The 15447-nt window shown below is 39.8% G+C and overlaps 2 protein-coding genes across 4 annotated transcripts in view; one reads left to right on the top strand and one right to left on the bottom strand.

Annotated features, from left to right (window-relative positions):
* Positions 1–5207: 5207 nt before the first annotated feature.
* Positions 5208–11675, top strand: LOC140308022 (grancalcin-like). The gene is made up of 8 exons (XM_072386820.1): positions 5208–5337; positions 6127–6354; positions 6838–6907; positions 8926–8969; positions 9207–9354; positions 10120–10233; positions 10408–10466; positions 10771–11675. The coding sequence occupies exons 1-8, from the start codon at positions 5314–5316 to the stop codon at positions 10795–10797; spliced, it is 714 nt and encodes a 237-aa protein (XP_072242921.1). The 5' UTR covers positions 5208–5313; the 3' UTR covers positions 10798–11675.
* LOC140307624 (voltage-gated inwardly rectifying potassium channel KCNH7-like) overlaps positions 11436–15447 on the bottom strand; it is a 75885-nt gene continuing 71873 nt past the window's right edge. For all 3 annotated transcript variants that reach the window (XM_072386627.1, XM_072386701.1, XM_072386776.1), the window contains 2 exons: positions 15238–15427; positions 11436–15108 (listed from right to left, as the gene is read on the bottom strand). In XM_072386627.1, coding sequence (XP_072242728.1) covers positions 14827–15108; positions 15238–15427 — 472 coding nt within the window. In that variant the 3' untranslated portion in view covers positions 11436–14826. The remainder of the gene's footprint in view (positions 15109–15237; positions 15428–15447) is intronic.

The raw sequence follows: 15447 nt of genomic DNA, 5'->3' as shown, positions 1-15447 counted from the left end.
TTCTCTAATGCAGCATGGCTTGTTTGAGGAGTGTTACTTTACAGATGCTTCCATTTGCCAGACACTTAACACGACTAAAATCGTTTATAGTTGTCACTTTGAATGCATTTGGTCTTATTGGACAGTTATAGTGCCGATGTAAGTGACATGGTGGAAAACAAGAGGAAGATTGAGAAAACTGAGATTCGTATATGATCTGAATGAGTGTTAAAGCATTTGCTATTAAGTTAGATGAGGTGAATGTATACTGTAAGATATTACGCAATTGATCAGTTTTTAACTATTTATTGCAAGAATTCTAGGGGGGAAAATGCAGTTAACCAAAACCCAACGCAATTCTCTGAAGGTCCCAAAGTGATTTCTTCAGATTTCTTTCTAAAACGTGTCATCAAATAATTAGCCAGGTATGTTAGGCCTAAAATGCCAGAGTTTTCTACGTCAGGACGGTAGGTTTTATTTGACCTAAAAACTTATAATTGGTTCCAGAGGAAGTAATATTCTGAATTTTAGATTTGAACTAATTCTAAAACTGATTCCTAGGTTCTTTTCTTGAGATTTTCACTGAGCAATATTCCCAGTTCAGGGACCACATCAAAGCAAATGTACACAATTGTTGGGCCATGATAGTAATATTCAGTGCAATTACAGCAGAGGAAATTCAATTAATCAATCAATCAACTTTATTTATAAAGCATTTATGACAGATAGAAATCACAAAGTGCTTTACAGTAAAAAGCGGAGCAGGATAAAAGAGGAAATATAAAACAAACAGGGTTTAAATGGCGACGTCAAGGATATTCAGTCAACTAAAAACTTGTCCAAATAAAAGGGTCTTCAGTTGGCTTTTAAAAGAGTCAGCACTGTTGGTCAGGCGCATAGAGAGAGGCAGAGCGTTCCATAGTCGAGGGGCGATGGTCTGAAAAGCATGATCTCCTCTTGTCTTAAAACAGGTTCTTGGGACAGATAATAGGTTGTGTACAGAGGATCTGAGTGGAGTGAGCGAGCTGGGACATAAATAGTTAAAAGATCATAGATATATTTTGGGGCTTGGCCATAAAAAGCTCTGAAAGTCAGTACAAGAATTTTAAAATCAATTCGTTGCTTTACTGGCAGCTAATGTACAGAAGATGATATGGGAGTGATGTGGTTCAATGAGCACCAGTTAAAAGCATGGCTGCGGCATTCTGCACAATCTGCAGTCTCTTTAAAGAATGATTGTTAAAACAGGTAAAAAGAGAGTTTGAAAAGTCCAGTCTCAAAGAAATAAAAGCATGTAAAACCATCTCCAAATAGGCATATGAAAGAATACTTTTAAGTTTAGAAATGTTCCTTAGATGATAAAAGCAATTTTTTGATACAGCCCTTGAGAGTTTATCCAAAGAGAACAATGAATCAAGAAACACCCCCAGGTTCCTGATGCTCGACTGGACAGAGGAGCCCAGGGCCCCAAGGTGTTGCTTGATCAGTGGAATCTTATCGTCAGGGGCAAAGATCAGGGATTCCGTTTTGGAAGCACTTAGCGGGAGATAATTGTTAGTTAACCATTTTTCGATGGAATCTACACAATTATCAGATAGCACCTCAATCTCCGACTCATGAAAGGAACAGTATAGCTGGATATCATCAGCTTAAAAGTGGTAAGATATATTTCCAAAAAGGCTTATGAGCCTTCCAAGGGGGAACAAATATAATAAGAACAAAATTATATGATCCCATGTTGCCACAGGAAAATAGAATAAAAATCATTCAGTAAATGTTCCATAAATTGCGTGTAGTGGGCTGAAAATGTTAATTAGTCTGTTCTGACTTGCTGCCAAGACAATTGCATTATATCCAGAAGACAAGTTATAAAATTGATTAGTCTATTTGTTTTTTTATTACAGGAAAAATTCCAATTCAATGAAATCCAACTAAGAAACACTATATGAATTCACATGTCTGTTTGTGTGTGTACATGGGTGAAAGTGCCTTGTACTACAAAAGTGCTTTGAATTGCGAAGAAAAGTGCTCCATGATTATTCTCTTTAACAAGTCTAAAAAAACATATTTCTCAACAAACGGTTGAGAAATACAATATAAATACAAAAATGGAACATTTAATCATACAAACATTTCATTGACAGATTAAGCTTGATCATTCTCACCGCCTGTTTCAGAGGTAATTCTAGATGTTTGATGCTGGGCGAGTGCTTGCTGTTTGAGGACTATTAGCTCACCAATTCATAGTTTTCTGCATTTCGTTGTTTTCTTTTCTTATGGTGGCCTTATTTTCCATTTGTAAAACACGCAGCAGTTGTAGTTGTTCTAATGGTTTTTGCCTGCTTGAAAAAGCCTTCGGTCCTTTTATATTTAATTCAAATCAACACATCATACTGCTTTCTTTGATGCACAGGGTTTTCAGAACTGAGTTATAGGCGTATTTCAGAGCCGCACTGCATAGTGCTGTTTATATTATGCAAAGGATGCTGGGTAATTGTGCATGAAAGTCTACAGACTCTTCAAACGGAAGTGTTCCGTGTTTATACTTAGGAATAAACAGTAAAGATGGGCTTTGACTTAAGGGCTCAGTTCTGTAATGACATTCTTGGCTTGCGGCTAAATACTGTTTAAGTTTGGAAACTATCATAAAGAAAAAATGTTAGAAAATCACTGCAGTTTGAAAAGAGTCAGTAAAGCTTTTCTTAACATCCTTCTATCACTGAGTACTTCTGCCTATTTGTACATAAAAACACTGTTTCTGCCTTTGGAGAATCCCTTCAAACCACGCATGTGTATTTCAGTTTGAAGATGACATTAAACACTCAACTATGAACTCAATACATGCTGTCAAAATGATTAAAAAACAGGACCATACACTACAGTAAAAGTTCTCAAAAGACAAGTTATTTTAAATTCACTCCTTTATAGATCAATGAATAATTCTGATGCATCAACATGTAGGCAGCATTTAGCTGCTTACTGTCACGTTCTATGGTTTGATTATTCTTGTTTTCAGGTTCTTTGTTATGTTTTCAGGTTCTTATTTTTCTAGGTTTCTTGTCATGTTTATTTCCCTGTCACTTAGCTTCACTCAAGTCACCTGTTTTCTGTTCCACAGCTACACCTCATCACGAATCACCTCCCTACAGTATTTAGTTTCCTGGTTTACTCAAAGTCTTTGCAAAATCCTCACCTTATCATTCATGCCAAGTTTTGTCTGTTTCGTCAGGTCAGGTCAGGTTTTTTTTTTTTTTTTGCCCCATAGCCACAGTCTTGTTAAATCATAGTCTTGTTTCATAGTCTTGTTAGTTTTTGCCATGGTTTAAGTTTAGCTTAGTTAAGTATTTTGGATATCTGGCTCAGCTGCGTTTTCTGTTTTTTGCCTTTTGCCTATTGGAATAAACCGTTTTGATTTTGAAGTCTGCATCTGGGTCCTCCCTTCCCACACCACCAACTCCTGACACTTACAGCAGACCTAATTTAAACTATTTCATATTCTTTAAGGTAACGCTGTCCAGTTGTTCCCAAACATTGGACCATAACATTTTAAATCCCATTCCAGCAGTTATTTATCCTCTGATAACTTAACCTTGTTGCTGAAAATTTTATTTTTGCCATTAAAAAAAAAAAAAAGTTTATGTCTTGTCCTTTAACACATGAAAACACCTCATGGACATATAGATGAGGTTAAAAACTTGATTTATTAAAGAAAACCTGTGTATGTACAGTAGTTTATGCTGTAGGTTACCTTGTATAAAATTATACCAATTTAATTTAGAAACAATAATGTACACAAACATATGACTACTAGCTACTACTGGCTAGAATCCAACCTCCTCCAGATAGACAGAAGCAATATAAATCTGCTAATCTGGTTTTATTAGTTTTAAATTAAAGCTTTGGTTTCACATTCTCAAATTAAAACTGTCGCTGCTGTGTGGCCTTAAACTCATTATAAAACTGTGTAGGGACTCACAGGAACTTAAAATGATTAACTTAATGAGGCAGTATTTCTTTTATGTTACTAACTCTTACACTTAGATTTCAGTGTGTAAGTGTTGGTGTCTTCCTGTGAAGAGAAAGTGAGAACCTTCCAACACAGATGTTGGGTTGAGTTAGAACGGCAAGTCACCACAAAGCTAACCAAAAAGGAAGCTGACAAGCTGTGCAACATATGACAAAGCTGGCATAGGGTTGTCTGGATTCTAAAATTATACTTCTGCTATTTATGCTTTCTACTATAAAATCACTACAAAATTAGCCACACGTGGTTATGAGACATTCCTGTAGTTCCCTCCTATCGCTGCCTTTGTTAGATTTGTACAGTGTAGTGACTTCTTTGTTCAGTAAATCAATGTTTGTACAGAAGATAGAACAAGCAAAAGATGGGAGACCTTCTTCGGCATCCAAGGTTAAACTAATAAGATAGGAGGAGTCCTCCCCCAGCACACAGTGGGCATTAATCCTCCAACACTGTAAACATTCTTGAACACAGTACTTCTCTTCTTATAGTATAACCTCGTGATGTTTTTCTAACAGTTTTCTTTTGACATAAAGCGTTCTCACATTTAATCTCACTCACTTTAACATTTCCTTTTGTTTAAAAATGGACAGTTGTTACACTAAGTCTGAGTAAGTTGCAGTTTTATTTGTATTTATTCTGTACTCTTACTTGAATCCAGTATGTTCAAGGATATTCAATACCCTAGTAAAGAACTTGCCTCTGTTTAAAAGTTTCTGTAATTATGAGTTTGTCTTACATTTAGTGTTTGTAATACCCTAAAAAGCTTTCTATAGCACCATCTAGTGGTTAATGACATACAAGACAGCAATCTTTCTTAAAATGGAAATTATTTTTACATGTCAAATGTCAGAACATTTCAACATCTGCAGCAACATTAGGAAAAACAATAAATTGGGGTTGTTGAAGGCTACGATCATTGAGAAAAGGGAGCCTTGTGTTAACAAAAAAAATGAAATCACTGCCAACAGTTTTGAGGGTGAGACTGAGATAAGTGGAAATAACTTATTTTCTCTGATAACATTTATATTTGAGCTTTTAATGTCACATTTTGGAGCAGTCAAACGATTTAGCGGTCGTTTTCTACAAGTTTAAACAGCCCAAGAGCTAGTGGGCGGGACGTCATGTCCCTCTCCTCTCTCATTGGTTTACTGAGCTATCAGTCAGCACACTTCCGACAGCTTTGTTCATGTCGGATATGACGTAATCATCTACTCAGACTACTCGGAAGTCAGTTTCCAACTTAGCAGTAAACGGTTCCCGTCACTACGTTAAAGATATTGAAACCATAAAAGTTAGCCTAGTTTAATCAAATGGCTTACCCAGGATACGGTGGGGTGAGTGAAATATGTACTACATTTATTTTAAAGTGTCACACTAGCTTCAGTAGTTGGCAAAAGTTAGCCTGGAAGCTCGGTCACTCGAGGCTTTATATTATGAATAACTGAATCTGTGCCGCAATAACTTAAACTGGTGCTCATAACTGACCGTAGCAAAGATACAACAGTATCTGTAAGCTCTTTTAGAGCAACAGGTGACTTTTTCCTCTTGCTGAAGCTGGAATTCAGAAGCTATATTAGCATCCACAGTTTGTTGGAAATTGAATAAGTGGGAAAAAAATGTCTTCCGGGTCGTTAAATCGTCAACATGATTGAATGCTAAGGTAAACCTGGCACCTTCAGCCCAGCAACTGTGTATTGGAAAAAGGCCCACCGATATGAAACTAAATATAAACTTTTAACATTTTAATTAAGCTATTTTGTATGTTTATACGCTGTATCTAAAACTGCAAGATAGTTTATTACAAAATATATAGGTTAATATGTTTAGGTCATAGCGTTTATCCTGTAAATCCTCAAGTTTATTACCTAAAGGGCCACAAACACGTGCTATTGTAGTTTTATTCCATTTCTTAAGTTGATCTGGGCTGGATGTGCAAGACTGTACAACAGTGTAAATGGTGGGTCAAAACCTTTGACCTTTAGGTTAGTTTTTGATAAGTTCCTGCTGAGGATACCTGGTCATGACTCATTAGTGTTTGCATACTTTCTGCGATTTATTCTTATTGTGAGCAGCATTTTTTTATGCCAGCCCTGTTCTCCATTCTGAACTGCTTTTTTCCTTAGTATGGTGGTCCAATGCCGGGCATGCCAGCTCAGGGAATGCCACCCCAAGGAATGCCAGGAGGACACATGGGAGGCCACATGCCTGGTCATATGGGTGGGCCCATGGGGGGCGCACCGCCACAGGGAGGGTATAGTCCTTATGGAGGAAGTTATCCAGGTGCATTCGGTGCCTCAGCCCCAGCTGCCAATGATCCAATGTGGGGTTACTTCACAGCTATAGCTGGCCAGGTATTGTAGATGTACTACAACATTTGACATTGTGAAATGTTTTAAAAACGCGTGTAGCCATTGGAAAAGCCAGATTTTTTTTGAATTTCTCCCTTGGTTTTTAGCTTCACCTTACAAGCCTGGGCATGAATAACTAAAGCCCTCTTTGCAGATGAATCACATTTCACATAAACCACTTCAGGTGAAGCATGAGGGGTTTATCGTGATTCTTTTATACGTCTGTGAAGATGGCAGAGCCCGTTTGGGATTTTACAGAAAAAGATGAAAAGTGTTGTTTTGTGGTTAAAACCAATTTAGAAAGACTTTCCAGATGTTTTCCATTTTTTCACTCAGCATATATAGTGTCATACTCAAATGTTGGCTTGCACAGGGTCGTCAGTGGTGATTATTGAATGTGCAGTTGAGCAGCAACCCAATCTCTTCAGAATATTATATAATCTTTTGAGAGTCGAGCATAACTGAGTACAATTCTGCTTTGTGCAGGACGGTGAAATTGATGCAGAAGAGCTGCAGAGGTGTCTGACACAAGCCGGTTTCACTGGCAGCTACAATCGTAAGTTTACCGTCTGAACCATACCATCCTCATGTTTTCTCTTACAGGACAGTTTGGTCTCCTCAGTTCCCCGTAACTGAAAAGGTTTATCCACAAAGAGAAAGTTTAACTGAGGAACTGACTGAACTCACATGTGGTGTGTAGCACTTGACCACTTCCCCTCCCCTGAAGAATCCCCTGTTGAGTGATGTCCCAGTATTCAAATGCACTTCTGTGTGGTCTGCTCTTTAAAAGCCATACGAGCAAGTTTAAAAAACAGGTGCTCGAACCATCATCAGATGACGGCATTTAGAAAACAGTCGGTTTCCCTCATCATTACTCCTTGTCATACATGAGAAATGTGGCTTTGTGAATCTATTAAAGTGACGGCATTCGGTGATTGAGACACAGGTTTAGCTTTTTGCTAATGTTTCTTACGCTTGATTCAGACATGTGAAAGTCCTTGACAGAGTTACAGCTTCCTCACAACATGTCTTATCACCATTTCAGTTCATATTATCATCCAAGCGCACAGCGAGCATGTGAAACCTGGCAACATTGGAAGGAAAGGATTTTTCTGAACGTTTTAGCTTGTTGCCGTCGAGTAATGTAACCATGCTGTAAAGGAATTAATCACAGCCACCTAATCCTTATTCAGAGGGGGAAATGTTGAGCTTCTGTGTGTTTTAAATGGGTGCCGTTAGCAAAAAACTATTGGACATTTGTGCTCTTCATGAGTCCTCAGAGTAGAACCGGAAGAAGCTGCTTTCCTGCAATGTGCCTTTAATGTGTTTCCAGACTAATTTCTCGTATTTCTTTTATCTAACTGATCAAACGAGCTTCGTATTTGTCACACAGAGAGTTCAGATAAGTTGGAATGATCCAGCATGCCGGCCACTCTTTGTTTTAAGAGTTTTGAAGTTAAGTCATATTTCCTCCTTCGCCTCAATATATCCTGAACCTCATCGTCGCTCCATTCTTGCGTTTTGTTCAAGTTTTTCGAAGCGTGCGCTAGCAACTTTGTATATTAGCGAGGTTTAGCCGCTGTTTGAAAGCTGTTGGTTTAATTGCATTCATGTGTTAAACCATTCATCAGAAGCTTGCGCCACTATCGGCCGCAGCATGACACGCACTTCTACTTCTCAGATGTTACCCGTTTGCTCCGTTACTTTACCCCACCCCTCAGGAAGCTTTATCAACACATTCTTTCTACTTTTTGGAACTATCAAGTCATCTATCAAGTGAATGCAGTTAAAAAAAAAAGAAAAGAAAAAGCCTTTTTTTTGGATTGGCCTAATTTTTTCAGACCTGGGGCCAGGTTGTTGAGGTAATTGATCTCTATGAGCAGGCGCACCTCGAGCTACAAAATCTTGACACATATTTGGCAACAGAACAGCATGCATCATCAAAATGTAACAAACGCGTTCGCCATTGGATTCCCAAACCAGTTCATAAACATCTCCATGTTTGTGTTCAGATGTGAAAAGATTCCCTGAGAAATCTGCAAGGTTGAGGGTGGAAGAGCATGACACTTTGAAACGGAGAATATATTGGAACTCTGAACTTAATAGTTCACCAATGTGAATGTGTTGCTCACTGAGCTGTCATTTGAAACGCAGGTATTGGATGATTGCTCCGCGCAGTGAATGCTGACACAGTCACTGTGCCAGCTGTGTTTGACCAAGAGGTTGAAAGTTCAGTCTTAAGATTTTACAAACAGTTACGCAATAAGCGAATTCCCTGCAGCACTCATTTTGGTTAGTCGCTTTAAAGTTATCTAGACCACTTTGAATCTTCTGTAGGAGCAAATCCCAGCTTTGGGAATCAGTCCAGGTGAAGATCAGCGAAGCAGACTTCAAGTTGGAACCAATGTGCCACTTTATTTTTTTAAAGGAGTTTATCTGTGCTTAACCTGTTTTTTTATTTATTTATTTTTTGAATGAATATGTCCTTGGTTATAAAAGCATGGTTTTTGCGAGAATTTGCCTCCATAATGGAAATGAAATGGTGATCTTGATGTGTTTTTATTGTCTTTCCAGCCTTCAGCCTGGAGACGTGCAGGATCATGATTGCAATGCTCGATGTATCCTTTTTGTGCTTGGCCTCCTCTGTCAAAGAGAGCTTCTCTGTGGAGCTCAGAGATGGAAATCGGGTGAAAGTTGAAGTTGCAAATACCAAAATGGGCCGGTCAGCATGTCCGACTCATACCTTTCTGTTCACACTCTGGGCTGAAACAAAGGTGTGGCTCTCCCTTAAACCAGGTGAACCAGCAGCTTGCTTTTTATCACAGTTTATGAAAGCTTAACCCGACTGTCACCAGAGGGACTTCACGGGGAAGATGGGTTTCAATGAGTTCAAGGAGCTGTTCGCCGCTCTGAACGGCTGGAAGCATAACTTCATGATGTTTGACCAGGACCGGAGCGGAACAGTGGAACCTCACGAGATGAGTCAGGCAGTCAGCGCGATGGGTGAGAGTCGTAACATTTCAACATGATGGATGTCGAATGGCTCCTGATAACACATCTAATGGCAACTTGAATGTTTAATGACTCTTAATTAGACTTAATAGCAGTCAGTCATAAGTTAATGTGCTGGGTTATCTTCCATTTATCGCTGGAGTGCTGTGGGGGTGAACTTCTGTCACTCCTCATTTTCCATTTACACTTAGGTCTGATATTTTGATGGATCACCACCAACATTTGCAAGGTGCTTACAACACAAGAACATAAGTTGCCGTTTCTTTCCTTTTGCCATTTTATCAGTAAATTAAATTTGTGGTAAGCAATCTGTTGTGCTGAGTGCCATTTCGTCTCACATACAGCCTGTAAAGGTATCATTTAGAAAACTTGCAACACGCATTTAATGTGGTCAACAAATTCTGACCCGGTGCTGAATGAAGAAATTAGGCCGAGTCTCTGGAATGTGCTTAAATGCATAGGAGTAGGCCAGCCGTAGTCAGCTGTAATAGATTAACCTACAAAATTGCAGACTAGTCAAGTTTAACATGCAAAGAAACACTTTATTAATGTAGTTTTCTTGGTGTTTGAATAGCCACAGGATGCTTATGAGAATTTCTCGTAGTAAATTGACTCATGGAGAGTTTTTGTATATTTTCAGGCCTTTACAGTCCCATTGTTATGCTCTTTTAAACTCCGTTTAAAAGTTGTCTGTCAGAAACACTGCAGCAACAGGGCCTCATGCTGAGTTTTTCTCTTTTTATTCCGCTGTGACAGGCTACCGCATCAGCCCCCAGGCCCTGAACGCAATCATAAAGCGCTACAACAAAGGGGGCAGGATCTACTTTGATGACTATGTGGCCTGCTGTGTCAGACTGCGTGGTCTCACAGGTACGAATGTGAACACCGAGATCTGACATGTTCGGCGAGCAGCCACCTGCACGCTTTTAACGGGGACTGAAAGCGGGACTGTGTTTCATTTCACCTGCTCTCACCCGTCGTTATGTGAAGTGCGGGGAGTTCACGAGGCACTTTGGTCACTCTTTGTTGCTCTTTCTGTTGCAGAGCACTTCAGACGGAGAGATACCATGCAGCAGGGATCCGTGAACTTCCCATATGATGATGTGAGTCCTTTTTTTCCTCCCTTTAATATTTCTAACGTATGCAACAAATGATCCCATGTTCCTCAGCATTTGTTTTTGTCTGTGAGTTATCACGAAAGATGCTTGAGCGCAGAGCTTTTGTTTTTGCTGTTTCATGGGACTTTCTTGCTCACTGTGTTTTTCACCGTGCAGACAGTATTTTAAGCTGTGCGTGTGAAGTACTTTAATTTTGCCAGCATGCGAAAGGTTCTGGTGCAGTATTTGCTGAGTCTCTGTGGTTCACCCTTTCTTTCTGCACCTCTCTCTCTTTCCCTTTTGTCAACAGTTTATCCTGTGCACCATGGCCCTCTAAGTGCTGCCGTCTGTCCCGCAATAAGACGTCAGGGCGCTGGTGCCAGTCAGTGCCTCAGTAATGCAAAGGGAGGCCAGTATGTTAGAGTGACAGTAAACATGCTTATAATGCTTATTGTAACGTTTTTGTCTTATATTTCATGAGCCATGCTGAATATTAATCAGGTGCACATATACAAACAGGATATATCCGTGTTAGAGGGAAATGTTTGACTTTTTACTGTTTTTTTTTCCATGATAAAAAGTCACAGATATCACGCATGTTCCATGAAATGCTTGAATGATTTAAGAAAAAAAAAAGATCTTGTCACGTGGAAAAAGTGTGGAAAGATGCGTAGAAGAAGAGTGATTTAGTCTGGGCGGCCATTTTGGAGCGTACATGGTAAACCGGAAGATAAAGGATGTTCAGATCTGTGTACTCCCGACTTCAGTGCCATTATATCTCTGAATATATGATCCATTATAATCAAACTGTATTTTTATATTAAATATATGAAATGTACCTCAGCATTTTAAGTCGAAATAGAATGCAGTAACATTTACAGACTTTTCATTTACTTTAACTTTTCGACAGAAGTTTGCTTAAATGTGAGACCCACTTCTGTTTCATAACATGTGTAACAGGCCTTTTTGCAATGGCTTCATGTCCAACTTCCTAACAAGCCAAAGTGACTGAGCTGTAAATTTATACTGGTTCCTAACGATACTTAGATGTGAATGTAATGTCACAGAATTTTCTTATTTTGCGCTTGTAAAGATTTTCTTCTTCTTCTTCTTTCTTAATGTTCCAGCTCAAACACGTTTTTTCACTTCTACACCCCCCCCCCATGTTGGTTTTTCTTTTTTTTTAAACTCCCAATAAAGGCATCTTTTTAATCAGTATGCTTTCTGTTTATTCATTTGTACAACTGCGCATTGCTCCTTGTTCTATTTACACAATATACTTTTATTTCTTTAAATATAGTTAAGAACAGAAACATTCAAATTAGCTGTTTTGAAGTGTTGCGTTGTATAAAATACAGTGGCAAACGTTTAAAAAAATGCATAAAAACAATTGTGAACAGCACTAGATTTAAAAAGTGACATTTATAATCCAGTACAGCAAGTTTTCTTATCTCTGTGCAAAAGTTTGCAAATCCCATGAAAAGTTCAGCAGACGACCCTTCGGGTGCTGGACGTGTCGAGTTTAGGCTTTAGCAACTTTTGTTCTACATCTAGAGTAAGACGGCTTATCGCTCAGAGGAAGGAGCCGGCGCTCTGTTGGAAATATTCGAATATTCTCACCCATGTTAATCCTGGAATCTCTTAGGATTTCTCCCACTTCTCAGTTTTTCAGGAAATCAAACCGACTTCTTACCAACCCCTTCATCTCCACACGATTTAGAGTAAAACCAGGCTTCCTTTGCAGGGAATTCCAGTGTTGGGATCCCACTTGCGCGTGTCAACATGCGGAATAACTCGATGTAGAAACTGCTAAAATTAAATGAAATTCACTGTGCAATATCAAACGGGGACAAACTACTCAAACGGCAGACAGTCTGTGACAACATGCAGAGTTGCCCGTCTAACGTCCTGCTTGCTACATTGAGAGGCTTTGCATTGCACCCATCGTCATCCCAAGAGCAGTCCACAGCATTCAAACAGCAGGCTTAAATAAAAAAAATAAGGAAAAGGAATAAGATGCATAGAAAAATAATGGCAAATTAAATACTTTAGAAAAATAGGTCTAACTGTCATTTCAAATTTTCTGTGGATGTGCCATGTGCTCTGTTACATATCAATTTGTGTCACACAGCTGATTTTAATAGTAAAGCCAAGTGCAGTCTCCATGCAGTACGTGAACTGGTATTGGTGTCTATGTAGTTAAGAAACTAAAGGAACTACTTCATTTTCCGACATGCAATTCAGTCTAAAATGGTTGAACGGAGTCACGAGTGTGTGACGGCGGAGCAGACCGTTTGGTTGCATTGGTCTGATGTGGTTTAGAAAGGCTAGAGCAGGTGAATAAAGCTAAGGCTGGTGAAGGCCGAGCTGTGTCCTCGGCCTCAGACGCGTGCTGCCGTCTCTCGTTTCCTTTTGTTGCTTTGTCAGTGATTATTCTTTACAAAGGAAGCTGTACAGTTCAGAAATATAATGGAAGACCTCCAGTAAAGCATGCAACAGAGCAAAACCAACAACCCCCGCAGTTCCCTCCAGCTGTGAAGAAGGTTCAGCATTGTTGTTTTCCGTCCAGCAATAGAAATTTTACCGAAAAGAAGGACTTTCACATCAAGACAGTTTTGGTGACTTTTCTTCTTCTGTGATAGCGATGGCAAAATGTCCTTCAGCGAAACAAAAAATGTGTTTTCTTGAAAGAGCATGAGAAAATGTGATGGGTTGGAGGAAAAGTGTCCATTGACTTTGAGTCAAAGTTTTTAAAGTTACTTACTTATTATGTGAGGCAAATACAGCACTATAAAACGATTTAAGGGTCAGGTGATGGCTTTTCTTTGATGGAAACAAAGGTCAATGGTGTGACACCAAATCTGCCTGTTTTCCCCTTGACAAGTAATTAAACATCCTGATATAGATGCACTTTGGTGCTAAATAGTGAATGGGCAACATTTGAGATGGTTGCCATCTCAACCTTGACAGCTGGACATCAGTTATAGTTGCGCACTATTCCTTTAATGATAACTCCTAGTCCGCAGACCAGTGCAGTCTGTTCTTTATTAACAGAGAGCAGAGCGTTCTAAGCACTAAGACTCATGGACCAACAAGTGCAGAGTGCCAGGAGAAATCCAAGATGCACGTTCTGATACAGCTAAAGTTAACTCAAAGACCAAACAAACCTTCAGGAGGTGAGTTTGGCATTGGATGAAGCCAAATTCAAACCACAAAGACAAAATTCTGATTTGCTAGATTAATGATGGGCTATTTTTATTTTTTTTTTGCCCATCAGATTTTCTCATTTCTACAAGCCACAAAGAAACAACCGAAAAAAAAAACACTGTGCAAAAGGTTTCGATGCAAATGTCCTTAGCAGTAGCCAAGTTTCAGTTTGACAATATTGGGATTTATATAGTTAAAATGAAATTTATACCTGGCACTCTCGTATCTTAAATCTACAAAATCTGTTTTCTTCTATTATTACATGTACAGAGTGGTTAACTGATATGAGTTTGATCTTTCCAAGCAAATTAATCCACAACATAAGTGCTGTTAAGAGCTGCTGGTTAACTTTGTTCAGGTTATATTGAGAGATTTCCAGAACATTTTTAACTCTACAAATATGTCAAGATCCAGTGTGTTTCCAGCACTGGGCCATCATTATTGCTTTCAAAGGCCTACAAAAGTCATCGGCGTGCTGTGGGATGTCCACACAACCTCTTCACGTGTTATTAGACTTTGTCTTGTATCTTAAACTTAATCAGAAGTGGTTTTTCATCTGTTGTGGCAATGTGGCGGACGGTATGCACACGAAACACACAGGTGGATCTCCTCGTGAGCTTGTGACAGCGTTGATAGTTGTTTTTTGGGAGCTGCTGAAAAAGCAGTAGAGGGAAATAGAAATGCCTCAAAGAGAGTTTCAAGTAGCTTTCTTCCCTATTTAGAGGCAAGAGCTGTAGAAAACAGAGCCTCGATAGCTACAGGTAGTTTGTGAGCATGCTGATCACGCCGTAATGCCTTGTGAGTTGCGCTATGTGTGAAGAACATGCAACAGAGGACATGAGAACAAAAATCATGCATATCTTTCAGAAAAAGCACATGAGGTGCCCCGTGTTGCTGGCAGTGTTCTATTAGGAACTATGTACACGATCTAGATGATGACTTTACATATGTTACTAATATAGTGTAGAAATACCTCAGTATAAATGAACTTTATACATCTAAATCAGAGCTTAGGGAGGGTTGGGGCTGGTAAATGTTCTCAAAAGGAATGGAAGAAAGTCTGTAGTTTTTATCCTTTGCATATTCAGTCTCTTTCTTAGACCCTGAGTCAAGCTTGAGAGAAGACCTTCAGTCATCGTAGAAGGGTTGGGGGTGGGGCCTACTTTCCTGGAATCCCAGGGTCAGACACTGGCCGGTGGAGTCCCAACATCCCTGAGCTGTTGGGAACGTCGGGTAGAGAGGCTTGTCGACCTGATGGAAACCTCAGTGTTGGTTGGTTGTGCCGCTCTGCTGAATCCTCGCTGTTAACTGTGTGTCTCTGCTCCGCGTTGGACTCGCTTTCAAGCAGCCCTGCAAAGTTCCCCTCTGGAGGAGTCTCCGTGTGGAGAAGAACTGGGGAGGTTTCTTTGGATTTGATAGGAGAGCCCTCTGAGCCTGGGACCTGTGGGAGATACACGCAGCCCGGATTATGTGGCTGAGAACATATTAATTGTACACATTGCACAGAAGAAGAATTGAGGTTCATATTATCATCATCATTGTCTGCAGTGAAAAATAGTTGTTGGTGTACCTGTGGCTGAGGTGGAGCTGGCTTGATGCTGAGATCTGTCTGAAGAGCAGACACTGGCTGGATCTTGATGGCTGGGCCCTGGTACTCAGGACTGGAGGTGACGGTGCTGTAGGCGGGGGGACCGGTTACAGTCTGCCTCTGGAGGAGATGCAGGATGGCCTGGATGTCTCCAGTCATCTGGGACTCCAGCCTGATGGATGTATGTCCGAT

Source organism: Leuresthes tenuis, unplaced genomic scaffold (genome assembly GCF_036924035.1).
Source record: "Leuresthes tenuis unplaced genomic scaffold, fLeuTen1.0.hap1 SCAF_1, whole genome shotgun sequence".
Lineage (NCBI taxonomy): Eukaryota > Metazoa > Chordata > Actinopteri > Atheriniformes > Atherinopsidae > Leuresthes > Leuresthes tenuis.
The sequence above is the reverse complement of the archived record's forward strand: the minus strand, read 5'-3'. Positions and strand labels throughout refer to the sequence as shown.

Coding starts and splice junctions, on each gene's coding strand:
- LOC140308022 (XM_072386820.1), top strand. CDS start 5,314: ATGGCTTACCCAGGATACGGTGGG. Junction 6,908..8,925: donor TTTCACTGGCAGCTACAATC/GTAAGTTTACCG, acceptor TTGTCTTTCCAG/CCTTCAGCCTGGAGACGTGC. Junction 10,234..10,407: donor CAGACTGCGTGGTCTCACAG/GTACGAATGTGA, acceptor TTTCTGTTGCAG/AGCACTTCAGACGGAGAGAT.